The 24,749-nt window shown below is 40.4% G+C and overlaps 1 protein-coding gene across 1 annotated transcript in view; it reads left to right on the forward strand.

Moving 5' to 3' along the window:
• PCCA (propionyl-CoA carboxylase subunit alpha) overlaps positions 1 to 24,749 on the forward strand; it is a 292,425-nt gene that overhangs the window by 263,623 nt on the left and 4,053 nt on the right. The window contains exon 22 of the mRNA XM_037378105.1: positions 12,333 to 12,473. Within this exon, the coding sequence (XP_037234002.1) occupies positions 12,333 to 12,473 (141 nt within the window). The remainder of the gene's footprint in view (positions 1 to 12,332; positions 12,474 to 24,749) is intronic.

The raw sequence follows: 24,749 nt of genomic DNA on the forward strand, positions 1-24,749 counted from the left end.
TAACCTAGGTGCTCTAGTCCAATGTTTCTTTGGGTGATTGCATTCTGCTGCCCTGTCAAGTGTAATTGCATACGGTAATGTTCATCACTTCATTTCCAGTCCCAAATCCACTGAATGATGTTGCTGTTCACTGGTAAATGACTCACTTCTTACCTGAGCCTCTTAGGTGAGTGTTAACGGCTTTGGGCTAAGACAGCTCAGTTATGAATTGTCTGACATGTATTTGGCAATTATTAACTTTGTATCTGTGTGAGTGAAATATTTATAAATATAAGCCTGTTTTTGAGATAGCTGCTCCAATTCATCAGCACGCGTAAGTGATGTGTTTGTCTACATGAATGCTTAAAGCTGAAAATAAGAGGCTAGTCTCTCAGAGGTTTTTTTTTTCATTTTTTACTATCCATTTGATCTCAGATTTTCTGTTGTTTTTTTTCTGTCTGCTCAGCAATATTTTGTGTGATATGCAATGTCAGTTGAAAAAAAATATAGAAACGGTCTTCCCTGGAGCAGAGCTGGACCTGCTTTACTGACTTCTGGGTCACATCTGGACTTGTCGAAGGAAGTAGCTGTATTACTTGGTTCTGAAGAGCTGCAGTAGCAGAACTCTAAACATGTATTTTGAACCAGGGAGGAGGATAGAATATAAGTACCTTCAGTGTTAAGTGACAGATGATCAGGGGGTTGTATTGCCATGTTGGATTTAGGTACTGCATTTCTGCTTAAATGTCCTGCTTTGGGTATGTAAGTCTTCTGTTGGATCTAGACCTTAGATATTAGGAAAGATTGCCGTGTAAGGTTCAGATTATAAAAGCAGTCATCTGTAACATAAAAGAGCACCTTAAGTTGTATGTGAATAATGCTGTTAGTAGTCATAGATGCAACAGCATGTATTTCTGAATTACAAAGGTTACAGAATGTGTATGTATTGCTAATGTAGATATCCATCCTAATGCCATGAAATGATCCCTGGGAAGTTAATGGTAGGAAGCAGATATAATGCTGGTGCTGTAGCTGCACTATTGCTGAGGCTTTCATGATGATTTAGTATCCAGAATAATTAAGAAACATAATTAAAAACTGTTTTATTACATATCATAGAAGTTACTGAGTTTTTGTGGATTTTCATAATCTTTCCATCAGTCTTTTTTGTTAATTTTATTGCACCTGAAATAAAAATTAAGTTTCCTTAAACTGAAGAATGAAGAAGTAGAACACAACTTCCCTAGTATTATTTAGTAGTTTTTCACCTGAAGAAGACAGTAAGGATGAGGGATTCATTTTTCTAACAAACAATTTTTTTTCCAGGCAGGTATGTCCATACTAACGTGCAGTGCGGTACTTCGCTTAGTTCTTATTGAATTGAAAGTTCTCACTAAATTATCTTGGGTGAGAACATGAACTTAATGAAATCAGTGGGACCGCTGGCAGAGACAAGCCTAGGACAAAATCAGAGACAGGATTTAAAGCCTCTCTATCTCTAACCTGAACAGTAGTGCTACTAAACCCCCTGAATCAGTTGCCAGTCTGTGTAATTGCTGTGGTGTGAGAGCAGAGTGGCTAGCAGAAAGACATAGGGAAGATATTATCACACAGTTTATGCAGAGGTGCACCATCTTAGGTGGCTTGAGTTCTCAGACATGTAGTCACTCCTTTCTCACAGCTTCTCCTCATGACCAGCTAGGCTCCTGCTTTGAATTTTGAGTTTGCAATGGCCTTACAAACGCATCTGGACTTGCCCAGGTTCAAGGGGCTTCATATGTTAACTTCCCTAAATCCATATTTCAATCCAGAGAGCTTTATAAACTAAATCAAATCTCTGTAAAAAGGCCTTGGATTCCTATGCACATTTTTCTCTGGTGGTAGATGTCATTGTGCTACCTGCTGTACAAAACAAAACAGAAAGATGCTGTGGCTTACCAAGTAGTATTTGGAAGCACTCCAAGGCAAATTAACAGATCAAGCTCTAACCAGTGCTTGCCCAACCATTAGAAAACTTTGTAAGCTGTGAAAGAATGCAGTTTGCTCTGCAATTTTCTCCCTATGAAACATGCAGACTAAAACCATTTTCACAGTCAGTGGAAAATAAGACCTAGCTAAACGTTCTGTGTGGTTGCAGGTAGCCTCTCAGTGAATGGAAGGCTTCTGTGTTCTGCTTTTTCATCCGTTTGAGTGCCAAAAGTAGTGCTGAGCTTGAAGGGAAGAGGAGTCAAACATTTGTTATTCCCTGGCCACCCAGAGCGGGAAAAACATTGATGTCTAGAAATTAAGTGGCATTTGCTTGACATTTCTGTAAATCAATTGTACTCAGTAGTTGTGGGTTGTTGTTTTTTTTTCCGGAGGCGGATGTGTTTTGCCCCAAATGAGACAGTGCTTTTCAAGAAGTACTTTCTTACTGAACTTACTGAATAACTTGGAATTTGTAGTTAACCAAAATGAACCAGGCTGAAAAAGCAGTAAGTGTCCTGCAGGTGTTGGGGTGCTATATAATTGGTACTATAGTTCTACATGTCATTTTTGGCTTTTCCCTTTTACAAGTCGTTTCCTTGGTCTCTAGTCAAACCAAACTCTACAGGTTGCTTTTGCGAGCCCTGTGCAGTTCATTATCAATATACTTGCTTTTCTATGGTTGTGAGAATCCATTACTCTCACAAGTTACCTTACTTAGCAAGACATACAAACAACCTGGTAGTCACCTGTGGCTAGTGCAGTTCATTGCAAACTTTATTAGTTGGACATCTGCGTAACTTTTCTCAGACAGGGAACTCCAGGACAGTTGAACCAAACTTCTCCCTGAAAGATGTTCAAAGTCTTGGTCGTAGCGATATCATTACCACTACCTACAGCTGCTTTCCAGTTATAAGAACAGGAGGGCAAGCGGCTACTAATGAGGCAGCATATTTTAGTTTTCAGAATACTGAGCCTTCCTAGCCGTTTTGTCTGTGATACAATTGAAATCTCAGGGCAAACAAATATTCGTTAGATGTAGGTAATGGAGGTTCCAAGTGGCAACACACTTTGTCTTGCCTGCTGCCACTGGGTCTGCTCCATCACTTTCTTTTCCTGCATGCATCTTATAACAGTGGTCACTGAAAGTTGATTGCACCTTTTTTTTTTTGGGGGGGGGTTGTTTTTTGTGGGTTTTTGTTTTGTTTGTTTGTGGGATTTTTTTTGAGGGGGAATGTATTTTTTAAAAAAAACAAAACCAAAAACCTGTCCCATTTTGCAGCCATCTGCTTGTTCTCTGCTACATGATGAAGAGAGAATTACATGGATCTTGTCAGTGGTTACGTTTTCATTGTTATATAATAAGCAGTTCGGGTGTTCTTGCCCATTTAAAATTCTTGTAGAAGTAAAGTATTTTGAGGTTTTTTATTATTACTATGTGTTAAAACCCACTGTATTGTATAATGGGGTTAGTTATGTTTGACCATGCTGTTTGTACGTAGCTGATTAGATACGTTTTTTCCTATTCCAGATCATATTCCATATTTAGGGGGTTTGATTTTGTAAACACTTAGGCATGTGATTTACCCTATACTAACGACGAGTCCTGATGGCTACGTTTGGCCTGGTTACATGTGAAAAAATAAGCAAAAGCCTGCAGGGGTGGGGCACATTTCAGAAAACAAGTAGTTGCTTTTTCTTCTGCAGATTTTTTCATGTATTTCTTCAACAGTATTTATCAGAGAAATATATGTTATTTCAGTAGGAGATTCTGGTGTTTTGAAACAAAAAAGCAAGTTGCTAATGACATAACTAAGCCATTTTCACAAAGTTGCAAGTGTTGTGGCAGGAACCTGTTTCTATCTAACCCACAGATGAGTTGAGGCAGTAAGTGTGCGTCATACGTATATTCTACATGTGGTACGCAAGGCGGTTCTCCTGACTTTTTCATTAAATGGCAGATATAAAGTAAATGTTTGAAGCATAAGCTGACCATATTTGAAGCATGAGAGTGATGAAAGTGATGCATTATGTCACTGTAACATATTGACATTATCAATTATGTGTTATTAAACAGCTTAGCTAACTGAATGATTTACCTTGTGTTTAACTGCCTTTTTCAATTAAAGGTAGCAAATGCTGTAGAACTGGGGCACAGTCATAGAAACCATATATTTTCTCCTGTTAACACCAGCACTGCTGACATGCAAGTGATGGGAGTGTTGGCGTTTTGCTGCAGGCTCTAATGGGCTAGTTTAAATGGTCTAAAAAAAGTGATTAATGATTAGGAGCAGGACTGTTACACAGCTTCACAGCTCTTTTCCTCAATGCGTTTCCATTTATGTCAACTAGCTGCACACTTGGGAGGTGTTATTTCAAAGTCGTCAGCACAGGGTTTTTTTTCTACTGCCATTTGTTTCTATTTCATAGGTCCCTTTGGTTGGCCAGATATAACTCTGTAAGCTTCAGTGATAAAGGAGGATAATTCACAGGCTTTGTATGCCTGGTGACCAAAATCTAGCTGTTGAACTCTACTGTCATTTCAAAACAGTGAATGCTGTCTGTAACATCTCTCTGCTGGCTCCTGTTTGGAGTATTCTGTTGGAAATAATTTAAAGGTTCCTCTCAAGGTAATTGAAGCACTTCGTCAACCAATATGTGATTGTCTTCTGCTATTCACTTGATTTTGTAGCAAGCAGTAATTTGTACATTAGTACTGCTTGTTTGGAATGGGTAACTGTCCACCCCTAAGCCCCCCTTGTATACATGGATAGACATATACATATGTATTTATGTATATTTCTTTGGGAACTGAGGCTGATAACCACTACTGCAGCACTTTAACCCACCCACCCCAGTAATAATTAGCTGCCATTAGTAGGAAAAACGATTAGTTCCACGAGAAAATTTAAAAAAGGTTGGAAAATTCAGCATCTCACTCTTTCTAATGAACCTTAGGACAGTGAGATACCTAGTAGCTATAATGCATTCTCTTTGCTCTTTTAAGCTAAGGCGGTATCAAACACTGAAGAGTAAGGGGAATTGGACACTCGAGGGGAAGATACCTTGTATTTTTTGGAAGTTTATTTCACTGTGCTAAAAGATCTTAGGGCTCCTGACTGAAAGTCAGCATTTGCTCTTAAGTATCCTGTTGTGAGTGAGGGACATCTATTTTCTTAGAACAGGATGTTGAGTAGTATTTTAGTTGCTAGCCTTTCGTTTTGGCATTTTGTTAGTGATCAAAGTATGAAGCTAAGTCTTAGCAGTGTACAAATTTAGCCGAGTTTTCTGAACAAGAAGTTTTTAAAAAAAGTTTATATATTAATTTGGGGGCAGAGAGGAGATGATTAGAGTTGCAGTGACATTGGCTCCAGTATGTATCACTAGAGCCGCTCTTCTGCAGAGTAAGTTATGCCAAACAGATTTGTAGTGTCTGTAGGGAGAGGGGCATGGCTGGAAGGTGAGCATGTCACCCAGCTGGCTTGTCCTTGAATGTGGTGCTCAAGGTGGTTTTCTAGCACCTCTTCCTTTTCTAATGCTGGGACAGGACACCAAGGCTGAGGCAGGCACGCCGGAGGTTCCTTCTGTGTTTGTCCCCTGGCTTCTCAGTAACTTTGACTCGATTGACTTCAGCCAAATGTAGCAGAGGGGGAATGCTCCTAAAAGCTTTTTGTCCAACCCATTTTGTGAATAGAAGGTGTCTGGTTGGAGGAGGAACTCCGTGTGGTAGGGAGTGTGGGCAGAGTGTTTGGTCAAACTCACAGTTTATTTAAGGTGAGGGAATCTACACTGCGGGGTGCAGTTACAAATGCCCCCGAGACTGTGAGGCTGTTCTAGAGATGACAAACAACTAGAAACCCCATCAGTGAGAAAGCAGGCTTGGTTAGTCCTGGTGCTGGCACAGCTACTTGTTACTTCTGAGAGATTCTCCACTCCTGCTTGCACCGTTTGTGGAGGGAGGTTTTTCACGGGTTTTCTTGTCTCTGTATATGCATGGGCTATAGAACATCTGTAGTTGTTACTACAGGTGTGTAAAGCTGCTTCCCTTTTTCCTCCTTATTTGGGGATATTTAATTTATCAGTAGCCACTTGAATGTCTTGTTGTTTGTTTGTTTGTTTTTTTAGCACAGACACGTTTTCTGTTTTAAAGAGCTTGCATTTCTAGTCTGCAGATGGGTCAGGGGAACATCTGCTTTGGATAGTTTACGAGCGTTACTTATTAACTCAGGCTCCCAAAATCCGGGCAGCACGATGCCTACTCCCAGGGCATGCTTAGCCTGCTACTACTTGTCTTTTGGAAGTGTGTGTGGAGGATCATTACCCACGTGTATTCTTCAGTTTTCTGCTGGTCTTGGTTTCGCTACTAAGATTCTGTTCTGAAACTGTGATGTAAAATACATCTTTTTTCTAAAGCGTCAGTGCAGTGCTGCACTTTTCCCCCTGTAGTTCATGGTAGTACTGCTTGTGGGCAGGTTTCAAAGGAATCTCATCTCCATATGGTTTTACTTGATAATCCTTTATCCACCATCTTCAGCTCTCATTCCGTTGCTTTCTTGCCTGTGGCTACGTTTCTATCTCTGCATCAATTAGCACAGTGATTTATACAACAAGCAAGCAGTTTAGAGGTAATGGTACACAATTAACATCTCATTCCACCATAAAGGGTATGCTAAATACCCCAGTCACTGCTTTCTCTGCCTGGAATTGGAATAAGTGTTTGTCCTAATTCATATGCTATCTGATGTGAAGTGGGCCTGCTTTGTACGGCACTACACCATTAATCTAATTATAGATAGCTGCAAATGAAGTGCTGTCTGAGCACTGAGACTGAAGAAAATAGCGCTTTTGTCATTTAGCATGACTCTGTGAAGCAAGATCGCACTTTACATGGCAGCATGGCAAAATGGAAATCTGAATAATATTGCTGCCTGTTGCATCTTTTCTAATTACAACAGCGTTGTAAACACAACTGGGCACGGATATAAATAGAGCTGTAGATACGCTGTCATGTGGGTTGTAGGAGAAAATCCTTAGTGTGCTGTTGTATTAAATGATGCATCCTGATTGACAGCTACCTTGAGACTGCGCTGATGGAGTTGTCAAAGCATTATGCTAACAGGCTGCTCCAGCGACTGCAGCTGTAGCAGGCTCCTCTGCTCGCACGGCTCCCTCCCTGCTCCCTGCTCATTTCACCTTGCTCGGCTGCATGCTAGCTCCAAGAGAAGGACATCTCCAAGCTTTCAGCCTGTACGTTTTTGATTCTGCCTGTTCAGCCTTAGTCTGAAGTGGAGGGAATATGTTTTTGCATGGCTTTAACCCTTGTTAGGTTTCTCTGGAGTGTTAATTATGTATCACACAAGGAATGGGAAGTGGGAAATGTGGCTGAATTACAATTCTAATTAAGTTTCTGCTGCTGGAGCGTGTATCCGTGGTGGTGAGGCGCCTCTCTTTTGTCTTTCCCTTTGGCTGCTACTGAAGGCTCATGATTTTTGTGGCTGTTCTGTTCTGTTTATTTGTTGGGGTTTTTTAACCGTCTCTGTTAGCGTGTTGAGTGTTTGCTCCTCCATTAGACCGAAAGTGCTGTTATTTTGTGCAGGTGTTAATGCCAGTCCTCACTACCACCCTTGGAAGTAAATTAGCTCTAGAACTCGGAGCTTGGAAAAAAGCCTCTGTGATTTGCAAACTGTCATTTATCATCTTGTTGAATGAGAAATCCTTGACTCTGAAAGAAGGTGGTGCCTGGCACCTTCGAGTAATATGGAATGAGTATATCGCTTTCCTGTTTCGATGCTGTGGTAATCTAAGCAAGGGTATGGTCCCGATGTTAAACGTACATCGGTTAACAAAAAAGGCAGCATGCTCGTTGTGTTCAGCATTGGAACGTTGCTTAGTCTTGCTTTGAATGAATACCGAATAACATACTCCTTGTGAATGTATGACGTCAAACCGCAGGTGACAACAGCTAAGTGACTTGAGGCAGGGTGCAGATTAGGAATGTTGAAAGGAAATGATGTGATCACAGTTAATAAATTTCACTGATACCAAAAATGAGACTGCAAGGTTAGTGAAAATGCTGAAGATGCACAGTAGACAGTTTCTCTACTGAAATCTGAGCAACATGAGATTTTCACCCTTCTGACCAGAAGAATGACAGACGTTTGAAAAAAATGGCTGAACATTTAGGTAAAGCATACTGAAAATCCACATCTGGTCAGCAGTCCAAACACTGCCATAAGTAACATATGGGTAGTGATTGGTCTATAAAATCTCCAGTGGAGTTGGAACATTTACAGCTTCTGGAGACGTTTCAGGTGTACAGGGAAGATCATATTTAATAAACTAATGTGAGATGTAACAGAGTGCAGTTTTGAGCGTTTTACTGAAAGTTTACAATATTCTGTTGTACACGGAAAGAGAACCACATCTGTGCAAACTACAGAATTTGTTTTTAAACAAAGATGGGGTCAGATGTGCCCTGGCCGCCTTTTTTGTAGCAGCCAGTCTGCTGACTTGGGGAATCAGTACAGTATATATCTACAAAACCCAAGGTATAATTTTCACTGTGTTTGCTTTCTTTTCCCCCCATTACTCCATTGCACTGCTATTATTACACCTTTTTGTTTTCTTCTTTTTTGTCATGGAGATTTGGTTGTAAGAAGTAGTTTTGCATTACATAAACATCCAGTTCATTTGGTGGGGAGGCAGGACTGGATATTGTTACCCTTAGAAAAATATTCAGTACCATCACTTTTCCCTGCTATAGTTTTTGTCAACTAATTGTGGACTCCAACCGTCTTGTGGAAAAGAAACACCTGTTTTCTGTGCCATCAAAAGCTGTACAGCTCCTTTTGGGTACCTCTTTATTGACTTGATGTTGGCTGGCAGAATTAGGCTTTGAAACCCTGCAGCGTGGAGCAGTGGCTGGTGACAACTACTCATCAGTGCAGATCTGATGGCTAGCAGGTTTCCTTGCTCTGAGAGTCCACCCGCAATCTATTTATGACTCCAACAGATGTTTCTTCTGGTTTAGGCCGGTGGAAACCTTCTGGTCCCTATTCCTAACCCAAACTTTACAGCCTACCCCAATTTACACCCCTTCTTTCTCCCATCTCCTCCTCCTGAGGATAAAGGAAGAAAACCTGAACCTTGTCTGCACATGGAAACTTCTGCTTTGTATGTTCAGCATTGTCCTCACTAAATCAAAGGCGTAGCAGCTGTGTTAATCATGTAATGAAAAAATACAGGGTATTCTGAATTGTCTTCATTGCAGCAGCAGCACTGGCAGGTGTTGTTTGAGGTAGTCTTCCAGAGGGTGTTGAGGCTTTGGCTGCACCTGGGTTAGGTGAACAGCCCCCCTGTGCGCGCGCACACACACACATACACCCAGCTCATCCCCAAGAGACAAGAAACAGCCTTACAAAGGGACATTTCTGTGGGTATTTAGTGGGGTCCAGCCAGCAGCAGAAATACATCAAAGGTAATCTTAAAGATGGAACCTTTCTTTGCAACTTTGTCTTTTTATATTCTGAAAAGGTCATTTGTGAACCAACTGTGCCAAAAAAGGCCTTTCCCCAGAAGTTTACTGTTGATATTTTTTACTTTTTGATTACAGTAACTTGCTTATCCCCCAAACAGACTAAAGAACAATAAACAAATACAAAAGGAAAAGGAACAGTTCATCAATAACAAAGACCAGCGTTTTAAAGCTTTGAGAGTACTGACTCTTACATCTCACTCCAAGCAAAGCAGGAGTCCTGCAGAGAAAGGAATCTAAAAGATACCAAAATTATAAAGATAGTAAAAACAATGTTTGCTAGGGATATTTTAACTTGGTGTGGAGAACTGAGCTTTAAAGTGCAGCATACAGAGGAACATCTTTTTTTCCCCCACTGCTGTATGTTGTGGAGTGCTTAGGGAATTCTGTGTTTCAGTCCCTGCGAAATATTGCAGCCTAGATGGATGCAGAAGGTCTAGCTTTCACTTCAATTTTGAAATTGGGCAGCTCAGAAGTGTTACATGTGGCTTAAAAAATGAAATGGCATCTAAACCTAATCCTTTGAAATCATGTCAAAATAGTCTCTTGCAAGAGGCAACAATACAGTCCACAAATCTAACTTATTTCTGTGTTCTTCCTTTTTTTTGGTTTTTTTTTTTTTTATTTTCAAACTCTGAGTACAAAGAAGACACTAACCATGGATACTGAAACTGTGCAATTTGGTGTAATTATATTCCCCCCCATAGATTTAATGAAGGACTTTTAAGTACAATTTATCTTTGATAAATAGTCCCTCTGCACAGAATGTTTATTAGATTGACAGCAGAATACACTCTACAAGCTTTTTTGCCTTGCCACTTATGACTCAGATGAATTTTAATAGGAGTAAAAAGCTTTTATTTGCACAGTAATTTCACTTAAGGATCATATCCTTCAGAAACTGGCAGACACTTGTATGTCTTGATTGCAAAACAGACACTCAAGAGTAAAGAAACATGCATAAGATGTTATTATTTGACTTGTCACACTGCTGCAATTCTGTTTGCAACTTATGTCATCAAATCTCCTATAGGCATCGCCTCCCCTCTCCTTACAGCATACATGCAATTGTGCATACGTGCACGCATATGCGTGCGCGCACACACACACACTTTACTTTTAGAAAAAGAAACTGCAAGGGGCACGCTGCATTGAATGTAGTTGCTTGTGCAGGGAGAGAACTCGCTGTATTTTGGGTTGGAGATGTGTGTGCCACAGCCTTAATTGTCATGATGATGCCTGCAGGAGGCTTGGAGTTAGAGCAGCTTTTTGCATACAAAATGGTGCAGGTTTCCCTGTGCCATATCGGTTGTAACCAAGGCATGTGTCTGGGAATGGGTTCTCAAAGCTTTGGGTTCCCCTTACAGCTTCAGGGAACATTGGTTGTGGCATTTTATTACATTTACTGGGGTGGCAGTGGCAGGGGTTTGGTTCGTGTAACCATTTGCTTGTATTTCTGGTTAGAAGCAGGTATTTCTAACTGAATGGCTGCACTGTTCGTTGCACGTAACCCGGCGTGTCCAAACGCCATTTATGGAGGATGATAATCCTCTGTTGCGTTGTTTTAATTTGGCTTTGAAAGCTGCTTTTTAAAGATGTCATTGCAGAGTTAATCGCCTTTTGCATGTATTTCTAAGTACCTTGCTCTGCTCTCTACAGAAGCAGAAGGTAGAGTCCCCCTTTACCTTCACCATAAGGATATCGGATTTTTTCTGTCTGTGTAAAAATGAAAAGTAAAGACATTTAATTGTTAATAAAACAATAGCTAATTGTTTTGGAGGAAAACATACTGTTCGAAGCAAGGTGTTGAACTTTACATCAGCAAAATACACATTTGAATTGTAAATGCCGTTCCTCCAATGCTGATTATTAAAACCTTTGTTTAAATTATTGATGAAGTGCGGTGCTGGTCTTCACACAGTTGGCCTGGGTGAGGCAGGAGTTTCACGCAGAGACCGGCTGCCATCTACTGGCTTTTTGCATTCATTGTCAAGTGCACTGGGACGAAGGTGAAGGCCATCTGTGTCGGTGCAATGAATTATTTGTCAGTGATCACAAGTTTTTGAAAACCGAAAGCCCGCAGCTGCGATTAGTGAATGCTCATACATGTTTTCCGAAAGGTTTTGTTCAAAGCGGTGCTCGCAGACGCTTGAGAGTCATCATATTCTCTTCCATTTCTAATTGCTATACAACTAGAGAAAACATTCTTTTTTCTCAAGGTAGATAACAGCTGCTGAACCGTTTTTATTACAGATAAAGTGTGTCCAATACAACCACAACGCTCCATCATTGCGTCTGCGCATGAAAAACTGGAATTGAAATGGGTTAATATGTTTTAATCGCAAAATCTAAGCAAGTTATTGACTTCAGATGTTGAATACATAATAAAAAATGTTTAAAAAGTAAACATAATGTTTAAAACCAATCGTGTCATTGAAAATCTGGCAGACTTTCCCAAAAGGTCAATTTCCAATTCAGCACAGCACTGGAAATGAAGCCCTCAATTTTCCTTATCCATGTGCATAACGTGCAATAAGCATAAAGGTATTTCTGGTTTTTAAATTTGTATCTCCCCTCTTTAGCCCCAATTGTTAAATGAACGTGGCACTTCTTTACTGTACTTGATTCTTTCCTTTCACGCAATCATTGCTGCGGATTGGGGTCGCATATTTTTCTTTCTACATCCTGAAAATAAAACTCTGAAAAAAGATTTCAAACAGTGATTTGTTAGACACTCCTGTGAAGAACAGATAACAGAAGTAGTATATAAAAACATGCCATAAAATATTGCAGGTTATGGAATGGAATTCACCAAGGTGCAGTTTTCTAAAACATTCCTCTTCCTATTCTTTAGTACAAATTACAAATACTGACGAAGGTTGCTGCAGAGCTGAGCAAGTACATGCCAGAGAAAGCAGCAGAGGACACCTCCAGCATTTTGAGATCTCCCATGCCTGGAGCAGTGGTGGCAGTTTCTGTCAAGCCTGGGGATACGGTAAGAAATGTGATCTATATATCTGCATTTTCATTATATATTCCACACAGATTTCTCCTTGGTGCAACTGAAACTACAGGTCACAGTTTGGGTTTTTTACGTCACCTGTAGAATAAAGTATGCTGAAGGATGTGTGCTGCTTTTCATTTGAGTTACAAAAGCTAATAAGAACAACAATTCAAATTAAACTGGCTTTAAAGGGAAAATTTTCAACTGGGTACAAGTCCACAGCTGAAACTCTACAAATAGCTTGGTTTTGTTTCACAAATGCCTTGGCCGGGGAAAAAAATTGTGTTGTATGTGCTTATATGTGCATGTAAATATATGTAAGTATATATATGCTGTTAGTGCTAGTGGGAGGGGATTGTTGATTTTCTGCCCTGAAACTATGAAAATATTACTAAACACAAGGGACAGAAGATATTTAACTTTCTCTGCACCCCTGCACGCACCCACCCCCCACCCGCTGTTGTTTTTTTTTTTTAAGAGTCCTTGTGTTAGCATTTTGCAAGACACATGAATTTCCTGAATTGGGAATTCTATGCTGGGGATTCCCAGCTTCTTACGGCAATCCTTTTGTCCTGCAGAAGGAATAAACTTGCCATACAGAAGGGCAACAAAACATGCTGTGGCTGTCCCGGGGTTTTCCAGTGCTTCTTACCTCACATTGAGCTGGAAGCGAATGTAAATACAGTGTTTAGAGTTACATATAAACACCTACTTGAACTCAGCTTTGTATGAAATTCTACCACATTGTATCATACATTGCGGACACAGGAATATTTGAATCAGATTGTGCAGATAAAAGTACTGTTGTCAGTTAAATGATGCCATAAACACGTATGTGGCACTTAGATATAAACAGCAAGCTTTAGTCACAGTCTCTGTAATCTATGGCAGTGAAACCTAGATTTTCTTAAGAGATGATGTGGAAATGGGATCGAGATCTCAAGTCCAAAATTAGCACTGCACCTAGTGTGATGGTCATCAGTCGTGCTGGTAAAGTCATTTGTTTGCTTATATCTTGCTATGATGCCACTTTTGGTTTTAGAATATATGTTTTTTTCTGCTTACAGAGAGGAGGGAGTCATCATGTTAGTATTAAAGATCTGTAGGTGCAAATGTTTGGATTAATGAAATAAAGACATTTCTAAGAAAATAGAACTAAGTGCAGCTGAATAAAAAAGAGCAAGAGAGAAATTCTTTTAGCTTCTACACTTAGTTTTCTGGTTTTGTGATCTATACATGCACACACACACTGTTTATACCTTTAAAACCAGCAGTAGTCAATTAAAATTAATCACTATGTCATTGTTTGGACAGAGAAATCTGTGATTTCTGTGTCTAGGCAGTACGAGTAGCTATGTGAGGGAGGTCTTAAGCAAATACTTTATTTTTTGCAAAGAATGAAGGGAACCATTTTTAAGGCAAGAATCTTGAGCTTTTTAAAATTTATTTAAGATTTTTTTGACAAGTTAATTTTGTAAAATATTACCAGCCTTTTCTTGCCCTGAAGAACAGTTCTTGTCTTGAAGGAACAGAACCAGTGAAGAAGGAGGCCAGAGCCAAAGGGATTTTAAGTAAATAAATAAATGAACCTCCCTCCACAAATCCACAAGTGGTGCAGTGCATCAGAGCATAAGTTGTTAAATAATGTGTGGAGATTTCCCCCCACACACACACACACTTCTCTCCTGCAGCTTTTTGCTGGAGGCACTGAGTGGCAGAGCATTTGAACGGCATAATCTACGTTCTGCTGACCTGAGCTTGTCAATGCTAATTGTGTGGCTTTAATTGCGAAAACACATTTGCGTTATTGAAAAGGGTTTAACTTAAATCCTTCCTTTTCAGGACTAGTGTCAAAACGTTAAAAAAAAGCAGGGCAGGATGGGAGATGAGGGTAGCATCAGCTATCGGCACTGAATAAGCAGTGGGATGGTGTGATTCAGATTACATGTCTTGGCTGTCCGTCAGTAACCAGCTCACTCGCTACAGCTGTTCAAGGCGTGATGGGCAGGGAATTGTAGCTCCCTGATAAATACAGCTCTTTTTGTTGCACTGCTTGGGAAAACTCCGATTTCTTTAGCATGCTGGAGAAATGGGAATTTATGTAGCTCCTGTTCTGTGTTCGCAACTGGGTTTGGCACCTCAGATTTGCACGGTGTGTGGAAACAGCACAGCTGAAAAATGGGTGAATGTGAGGTAGTTGTCCATCCTTCTACTCAGGTGTTGCTGCTGCTGCCAGCAATAAAGCTGCCTGGTTATTAGCTACTCTGAGATTGTTTTCTCCTAACCTGTGGTCTATGCTAAACAACATTAACGCAGCACAGCCCCTGCAAGAGCGCTGAGCTCACAGAGAGATGCTCTCGGAGCGGGCAGTAGCAGGGGGAGCTGGGCTGCCATACCCCTCCTTCAGGTGTAACTTTACAAACGGTGGAGAAACTCCTAGAGAGAGACATCTCATCTTTGTCTGAATGGCCACACTTGCAAACTCATGTTTATTGCCTGTGGTTCAGCTAAAGGGCATCACACCCGGTCAGGTAAAGCATATGGTGTTTGTTAGTCCCTCTCTGTGTCCTTAGCCAAATGAGAAGGCAATGCTGATCTTTGCGTTAGTTTTCTCCACTCGATGTGTCATTGTTTTTCCTTAAAGCATGGTGTTCTCATTTGGCTGCTGTTGCTGAAAAATACTTCGGTCTGATGAAGCCCCATAGAAGATTGCGTGAGCATCCTCTATCCAGCTGGTCTGATAAGCAGTTTTCAATTAATTTTTACCACAAGATACTGCATATACAAGAAATTTACTTTGTCTCGAAGATGTTCTATAGGTTTAATAACAGTGGGGAAGTGCTGTTTGTCATGTAGAGAGAAGCAGGACTTGCAATGCTGCAAATTTTTTTAGCTACTTTCTTTATTTTCCTTCATGTGATCAGAAGACTGTAATTAGTTGTCACTCAGTTATTCCTGGAAACACAATGGAGGCACTCAGAAGCTGAAAGCAACATAAACAACAAAACAATTTGAAATCTGGCTGGCTGGAAAGAAGGCTAATATTACTTAGGGAAAGAAGATTTAAATTTAGCTGATGTTCCTCACGATAACGCAGTCACATTATATAGGAAAGGTGAGGGTGTTTGCACGTTTATTTTCTAAGTAAATTGTTAACGATGAGTGTGTGCATTAGGATGAAATTTGGTTTGGGGAGAGTTACTTTTTGGCCCTTGGCACCATGGGGCACCAGAGAAACCACTGGGCTTTGAGTCCAGGCAAGGGAGTCATTCTGTTTCTGCTGACACCGATGGCAGCACAAGCTGCCCTGCTAGCACACAGCAGTATTTTTATGCCAGAGTGTGGAGGCGGCACTGCACTTGGTTTTAATCTCACCACAACTACCACAGCACCATAAAAACTGCTAAAGCTGCACAAATTCACTGCTTTACTTAGAGGGCAGGAAACAGGCAGTCACTTGCAAGTATTTCTTTTTGCCTTGAGTTGCTTGGCTTGGTTTTTGTGCATGTAAGGTTCCGTGCATTTGAGTTGCAAGAGCAAGGAAAGCCCAAGATCCTAATAGTTGAAGGGGTAAAGCAGTGTTGTCATGCCCCCTTTAAAGCAAGCCACCCAAAGTGCTCCCACAGCTGATTCCCACTTCGGTAGTCTGAACGCTTCCAACAAAAAAAGACTAACTGTCCTGATTGCCTCGGAGCCTTTGCTATATTTTCACCTATGAATAAAGGTTTTGCTTTTTCAGTTTTCTGTTTGTCAGAAGTGCAAATATGTTTTTCTTTTAGCTGTATATTTCTATTGGTTGTTTTTCTTTTTTAATTAAATTAGGTAGAACAGGTGGCATTATTAATCCAAGAATCGGTCAGTAAGCTAACACCAGTGCTGGTGGGCTAAATCACTTTAATGATTCCCCCAGCCATAAATATGTAAATGTAAAACACCTCTGGGTAAACACCCCAGTGTTATAGAATCTTTGTAGGACTATGGCCAAAAGAAAAGGGCAGTTAGTTAATTTGACCTAAGTTTCTAAATTTCCTCTCTTCTTTCCAGTAATTGAACGATTACCCCAGGGTTTGGAAGTTATCATTATTCTAGCCTCTCTTTAAATGGACTTTTCTCAGATCAAAATTTTTTATGATTTCGAATTGATGCTAGTGTAGCTATGGGTATTGATACTGCATAGAATGTTTTTTTTCTACCAAGATGTCAGCTGTTTAATATATATGCTAATTATCTCGCAGGAATTTCAAAATTGGTAACTCAAAGGCTGTTTTCTTAGTTGTATAACTTACAAAACACATTACTGTCAGTGATTCCATGTTTTAAAAACAACCGAGGAAGATGTTTTAAGCTGCATTCCAGTTCTTTGAAACTGCATTCCTCTTCCAGGTCAGTTGCATCCACGTTACTTCAATTTCTCTTGTTATTCTTTAGAAGAGTAGTTAAAAAAAAAAAAAAAAATTCTCCACAATTTTCCATTTCACGAGTCTTAGAAAGTTCTTGCTATGGGAAAACATATGTCTTGCTTGACCTCTACTGCTGAAATGCTCACTACTAAAAAACCAAACCCAAACAGCTTCCGAAATCCTGTTTCTTAGTGCATTGTTCATTCTTGTGAAAGAAAAGGTGGAGTTATAAAGATACCTGTTGCTGTCAGCCAGTTGTGTGTTGTTTTAAGTCATATTTGCCATTCAGACCGCAAAATCTAAAAGCAGTTAAATAATTTTTCTTACACTCATCCTTACACTAGTTGGAATTTGTAACAGAGAAATAACAATCAAGAAAATATTAAAAATGTATTTGCTTAAGGAACAGTTTCACTTTTTATTTAGACGAATATGGTATCAATAATTTAGTAAGATATTCTTAAATATTTTTTTCTTGTGTGTGAACATTTTTTTTCTTCTATTGTTGTTTTTCCTTTTTCTTTCCCTTTACCTCCTTTCCTCCCTCCTGTTCTATAGCAATCTCAGAGCAAACAGAAACTGTATTTTTCAGTTAAAGGGAGTTTGTAAACTTGCCCAGATGTGGTCACGAGCCTCATGCAGTTTTTATGTTTCTGTGTATAAAATATTTTTTTGGGGTGTATTTTTGTTGGGGGGGGAAATTATTGGTAAACAGGAAATGAAAATGTTTTCACAGTTGTGAAATTTGAAGAGCAAAAGCATTTGAATATTTCACCATTCTTACAACACGAGGCTTCAAGTAATAATTGTGGTTACATTAAAAAAGCCCTTAACTATAGTAGCTACTCACAACATATTTTTGTAATTTTTTTATTTGACTTGAATAGATTTTTCTTCTATTTTTTTTTTTACACAATTGCACAGTCTTAAGATTTGTGTTCTAGTATGGTGTAATTAAGAATGAAATCTTACTCCGATGATGAGGTACAAATAGTCAATATTATCAGAGTTTCCTCCTAGGGGAAAAATGCTACCATCCTTTGAAAAGAATTAATAGTTTGGGTTTGTGTTTGGGTTTTTTTTGTGTGTGTGTGTGCACGCGCTTTGCCTTTTCAAATGATAAGCAACTTTTTAGCTGTTACTGAAAAAGTTGACTGATACAGATTGGTGTGATGGAAACTAAGCCTTGTCTGGGGCTGAGTAGCACAAGAGTCGCCCCCAGAAGTGCTCTGCCTGTGTATCACTTCCCCAGCACGCTGAGATCTGGGAAGCAGTTGGGGAAGTGTGTTTTGGATAAGTGGGAGTGCAATGACCAGTGGTGATTGCTGTCAGGGGGACATCGCTGACCTTTGGTTAGTCAGAGGTCACAAAATTTGGGATGTGTGATCTTCAGGTTCATTCATTAAAGGAGTGTGGCAAAAGAAGTTTAATAATGATTTGTCAAGTACTATTAATTGCTGCTAATTATATTTGCAGCTCTGTAGCTCCGGTTTCAAAGTTAATTTAGAAAGAAGGGAAAACCTACACTAATTATTTTACATGGTAATGGACAATGTCAAGGAATTTCAATTGCTGCTGATCCAATTCCTCTTGATTTGTTTTCCTGTTGAATGCTCACTGCCAGATTGCCAACAAGTCAGAAAGAAAAAAATCTGGGAAGGGAATGATAGCAGCATGGACTAAGTTTAAACAACAAATAAACAAACAAAAATCCCAGGATCTTCATAAGGGTTTTAGATAGTGAATGCACACTTAATTCACTGTTCAGTGGTTTTACAGAAGATGAATGTTTGTAATTATTTTGCAGAAGGTGACAAGAGAGGATAACTGGATTTCATATAGCACCGTCTTGCACTGTCCCTTCTTACTTACAAGGCTCAACAGGGACACAAGTCGCAGCATAGTGGAAATTGCGAGGATATTTACTGGTGTCTTCCCAAAGCTGAGAAAGGAGACATCAATAAAATCCAATTCTCACTTCACTTTTAACCAAATCTGAGATCGTTTGTGCTTGGGGCCGTCATTGTTTTTTTATTCCCTTCAGCTCCAAGAGCCTTAAAACTGTTATGCATCAGAGCACCTGTGTTCTAAATATAATGGTCTTAAAAATGTAATTGAGGGATTTTCACTTTTGTAGGCAAATCAGCAGGGTTGATATTGATCCATCTTTTTAGGGAGCCACAGTGCACCAGAAGGTGATACTGTAGAGGGCCCCGTAAACCCTCGGAGCCTTCTGTCTAATTTGGCAGAAAAACACAGAATGTCGGACAACAAAAGAACGATCCGATTCCATAAGAAATCTTCATCCCTCCCACCCCCTTTTCACAAGATTAAAAAAAAAAAAAAAAAAAAAAAAGACTTAATTTTTTCAGCTGCACACAATGATTTGGTGCTCACTCTTGCATTGAAACAGTTGCTGTCAGAACAGGCAGGAAACAGTTTTCTTTTAATTGCTGAAATCATTCGGAAGTGCTTCATGCACGGCTTCTATACAGCAGATGCTGTGCATTAATTGGCCTGTGTAGGGCTGACCCAGGGTTCCTTGCAGCGGGCCCAATTTTAGGCAGAGGGTTTAAATAGCTTATTTCTTATTTAGTATAACCTGGCGTACATTATGAGTGCGCTTGCACGTGGGGTATTTCATGGTCTGCAGTTTCTAATGTCATGTGGGTTTCAAAACCTGTGTTTCTCTGGTAATGTACTAGCAGCAGGTAAGCTCTAAATACCATCCATCAGGAGCTAATTTTTTATCCAGATACTCCAATGACTGATGAACCTGTCTTTTGTATGAATGTTCAGCACAGGAGAAAGCCATATGCCCCTGGCACTGGTTCCTATGCATTCTTTACAGTTTGTAGGGAGGAGATAAAGAAAAATCCAAACCCTTACATTTACATGTCTTTTGTTTAGCAGTTAGCGCTTTCTAAAATAGCTTTTTTTTTTCCTCTCTTTTTTTTAAAAATTTTTTTTTTTTTTTAACAGTGAAAGGAGATTTAGGTCTTTTAAAACAATCTGACTACCACTACTCATTTTCTTTATCAGGAATATTACTGCACACCCTTAATAGAGAACCTTGTTTTGCTACTCCCCGTCTGTTCAAAACAGACCTTAGCCCATTAGAAGGTCCTCCCTTGTGTGGGAAGACCACAGCTGTTACTGTAAATCTCATCCAGTAACTGTATCACCCCCATTTTGTGGCTCTGAAGGATGAAATTGAGAAATGGAATACTGTGCAGTCATCCTTTACATCTCCAATTTTAGGCCTTTGCACATCATTTTCATGCTTTTATTCCAAATCAAACAACATTAGTGAGCAACACCACCCTGTGCTAAGTGCCTAGCGTCTAAGGCAGCACCTATGATCTTTTGTTTTTGGAGTATTTAGGATTTGGAGGGAAATGGAGGTTTTGTTGTTTGTGGATTTTTTTAATGTTACTTTTTTTAATTCCCTTTTTCCCCCCCTCTCTTCCCCCCTCACCAGATCTTTCCCAATCCCCAGAATTTCTGGGAAGCAGAAATCCAGATGGTAGCGAGGAGCCTAAGATGGAGGACAGTCTGTTATGCCTCCACAGAGGAAGTGAGAGCTCAGCACAGTTAACAAACACAACTTTAAAGAGGTTTCTGTTTCTTTAAATCCTTCCGAATAAAGTGGATCTAACTTCTTATGAAGGATATTGGGGGCTTTAATCAGAAATAAGAAGTGGTTTAAATCATTAGCACAACAAAGCAAACTATAAGCTTGAAGATAAAAGTCTCAGGGGAAAGAGTCCTCTGAAAATAAATGGGACTTGATAGATTTCCATATCATTTATAACTTCCCTTAATTACACTTGGAAGACTTGCCAGTAAAACTGGAAAATTGGCAGCCTATATCCATTATAGTAATTTTGCCGACCATGGCAAGCAGCTGGCTTTACTGGATTTTATTTCCCATCACTCACAATTAATCATCAGCTGGAGATGTCTGAAACTCCTCAAAACGTAGCAATACTGTGTGACATTCAGGCCTCCTTAAAATGCTGAAATCTGCTGAGTAAATGGGCCGAGTTCCCCTTCCAGCGAACTCATTTTGGTGCAAGGCAGGCTGCCGGTTAATGAGTGCCACTTCGATAATCGGATGCGAATGTGAACCCTGACCTCATGTCAAAGGAGAGGACGCAGCAAGCTGGATAAAAGATAGGGGATTCAGATCTGCAAACTTTACACCAATTAGACAGAGAGCGGGGAAATACATCAGTGCCGATTGGGTTTATCAGAAAGACTTGTGGGGCTTGTGACCATTTTGTAAGCCTAACATTGAAGACGTCCTGTCACAATCGTTAAGGCTTTATCAGATGATGCACAAAAGTCTGAGGAAAGTGTACCATATTCACAAAGATCCCATGGCAGCCATGCCCTCGGGTGCGCGCTGTCTTTTTGTGTTTCTGAGTTTTAAAGAGACCTATCTGGAAGCGCAGTTAGGCTTTGTGTTCCTCCTGTAGCTGCAATGAAAACGGCGCGGGGTTGCTGCTTCTCGAACTCTACTTCCACCCCGTGTCGTGAGCTGCTTGGAATGGAAATGACTAGAGACAGTTCCCTGTCCTGTGTGTAACCTTTCAGCCAGCGGAGAAAACAACCACTGCGCAGTCCCCGGTTAGTCACACAGTGCTGTTGACCGTTCCCAAATTCACATCGGAACTCTTAGCAACATCGAGATGTTCAGTGCCCTCCTCTTCAGTGATTATTTTCTCCCTTCTTTTTTTCTTCTTTCTTTCTTTCTTTTTTTTTTTTTTAAATCTTTCTCCTTTCCAGTCTGCGGAGAACAAAACTGAAGACCTGCTTCAAACTGTGCCATGCAGAAATAAACTACCAAAATACAGACTGCGGGTCTAACAGTTAATCACTCATTTATTTTGATATTCCAAGCAATGTAAAGGTAGCATACATGTCTGTAGCATAACTCTGTGAGAAAGATACCTTAGTTTTATTTCTTTTTTTATTTATTTAAAAGGAGTCCTTTTATTTTACTTGGTTCCAGTCAAAAAGAAGCCCTTTTATTTTACTTGGTTCCAATCAATCAGATTTTTTGTTTGATTTTATTTGCCTGTTTTGACAGATCGGGGTCATCACTGAGACCTCTCTAAATTGAAATGTAAAGATGGTGGTAAACCATCCACTGAAAGAAAGAAATTATACGATGAAAATGCAAGGTTAAGAATGGTCCAGATAAATCCTTAAATAAGTTAGAAAGCAAGGACTTGTACACATCACTGCAGTTTTCATTTGCCAGCTAAATAACAGGCAAAAGGATATGTGTAATTATGGAATGAAAGAAATTGGACAATGCCCAAAAGACTGAAAAAGAGAAAAGAGAGATACAAGTGCCTAATTTTAGGATTTGTCGCTTTGCAACACAATGAGTGGAGCTGTAAAGGTTTAACATAAGAACAGTAATTAAACTTCTGTGCTTAAGCGACACTTTCACCAAGGTAATTTTCAACAAATTGCACATCATCATAAGTACTGACACAGCATTTTCACACATGGTACCTGCTGAAAGTGCCTCCTTCCTCACAAATTAGTAAGACTAGATGTTAGCTGGACACTTTGTCTATGTATTTCATGGGTTGGGAGGGTTATGTCCTTCCCGGACACCTCTTCCTTTGTCATTAATCCAGCAGGTGTTACATAAAACACAAAGACTTTTATTTTTGATAAAGGGGAGAAACAGAGGAGAAATTCAGATTCATGGACGTTTCCATCCCACAACTACTAATAGTTGCTGGCATTTGAGCACTGTACTTCAGGTCTGCAGAGACAATTCTGCACTTTTCCAGTGGATGTATTTCCAGAACTCTGTTTAGATAATTCCTAACTGCTTAATTTGCATTCCATCCAACTGATGAAGCCATGTTGCAGTTGAATTGCGCTGTGGCTCAAGAGAAGAGTTTCTTGTGCCCTTGAAATTAGGCCACCTGGTTCAGATCTGCACTCCTTAGCCTGTCAGTCTTCAGCAATCTTTAGTGGCCCATGTTCTTAGTGTTCTGATAGCTGAGTTTAACCTAAGGTTGGGAAATCTGTTTCTGAAATACACTATAAAAAATCCTCTCCAGCAATCATTCTTGCCCTTTTTTTTGGTTTTTTGTGTGGTTTGTTTTGTTATAAATAGAAGCAGATATTCATAGCTTACTCTTAACCTCAGAAACGTCTGGGAAGTTCAGAGCAGATGGAGGGAAAAGTGAGTGGTGAGACAGGGAGAAGAAGAAAACAAGCAGGGAAGGAAAGAGAGCTGCTGGGACAAGGCTACAGGCAGAGAGCAGGTGTGGAAGGAAGGAGACAAAAGATGGGGAAAGGGAATAGAGGGGAAAAAACTGGGGACAAAGAGCAAGTTTTGGATACTATTCACTGAATTTGACACTGCTAATGACTTAAATGCTTGCCTGAAGCTCAGGGTGCAATTTCTGCAGGTGAGGTGTTGGGTGTTGGTTATTCTCTGTATCCGCTTAGTGCACCGTGTTCCCATAGCCAATGCTTCCCTTATTATACCCCAAAAGCCCGTCGTATTGCTGTTGGCAGTCTGTTGGAGAGAGGGGGTTTGAGCACCTTTTAACATAATGGCTTTTCTTCTGTTTTGCTCAGAATCCATAGGTAGACATCAACGTTTTTCAGTCATTGCTGGTGCATGCTTTAGAAGAAAAGCTTTATTTAAATTTTCAGAGTGTACCTCATGCAATGTGCGTTTGATCTCTGGCTTCACATCTGTCTGTTAGACAATATATTCCTCCAAAGTGCTATGCAGTTGTTCTTAAATATGCATTATTCATTTTACATATATTTAGAGAAATACATCTATGTGTGTATCTGTATGTATAGAAACAAACACATTTTGAAGGGGCTGGCCCATGTAACAAACACATAAACCAGATCTCTGCAGGTCACAAATTATTCTCTTTAATGAAGCTTTGACATCGGAGTGAAAGCATCCCAAATTTGCTGGGATAATGAGTGAACGGCAGAATACATCTGCAAAATAACCTGATGAAAAGACTTGCAGTAGGCACTCAAAGCCAGGTATCCCAAAGGGGGTGGACCTGCACGAGTCCTAAATACTGGCACCTAGGGCCCGGCACCCTTCCCTCTCCAGCGCATATCGTCTCGGAGGGATGGCTGGCTGATGGCTGGGTTACGCGAGGGATGAATTCTGAATCCTGTGGGTGTTGTACAGGCAGCCCCCCAGCCGCTGTAAAGCCTTGAGTGGCCGTTTCCACTGCGCAGCGTGGTCCAAGGCGTTGGAGGGAGAGTCTGACTGGGAGGCAGAGGGAGCCCGGCAGAGCAGCCCAGTGAGTTACTGGTGACCTTGAGCTTGCGCATGCCTGTTAGCAGAGTGCAAACAAGCAGAAAGAGGAAACTTGAACGTTTCCTTTTTAAGAGCTGTCAGCTGCAGTGAAAATTATGGTTTTGCCCCCGCGATGCCTCCCCTGTGGATGGGAGGTGGTGGTTCCTCGCGGGCGTGCTCCCTTCCCTCAGACGGAAGCCATCAGCCACCATCCGGGTGCTGCCATGTGCAGCAGTGTGACTTTCTGCTCCATGTTAGCCTGATGGGTATGGCTGGAGCTTCCAGCCTGTCCTCCCCTGGATACGTGCCAAGAAACTTTTGGCTTCTGGATTAGGATTAGTATCCATGGGATCTGTGCCAGGGAAGCAAAGCAAAGGCTCCCCGGCCAAAACGGCACAAATTAAATTTTGCTCTGGATTTAATTGATGTTGAACTGTGGTGGATGTGAAATGTGAACTGTGGAAGTTGGAGCTGAATGGATGGGATGGGGGAAGAGCCTTTCAGGCTTGTCTGGGGTGACTGTTTTAAGCAGGCAGTTCCTTTCCTCCTATT

Source organism: Falco rusticolus, chromosome 2, assembly GCF_015220075.1.
Source record: "Falco rusticolus isolate bFalRus1 chromosome 2, bFalRus1.pri, whole genome shotgun sequence".
Classification (NCBI taxonomy): Eukaryota; Metazoa; Chordata; class Aves; order Falconiformes; family Falconidae; genus Falco; species Falco rusticolus.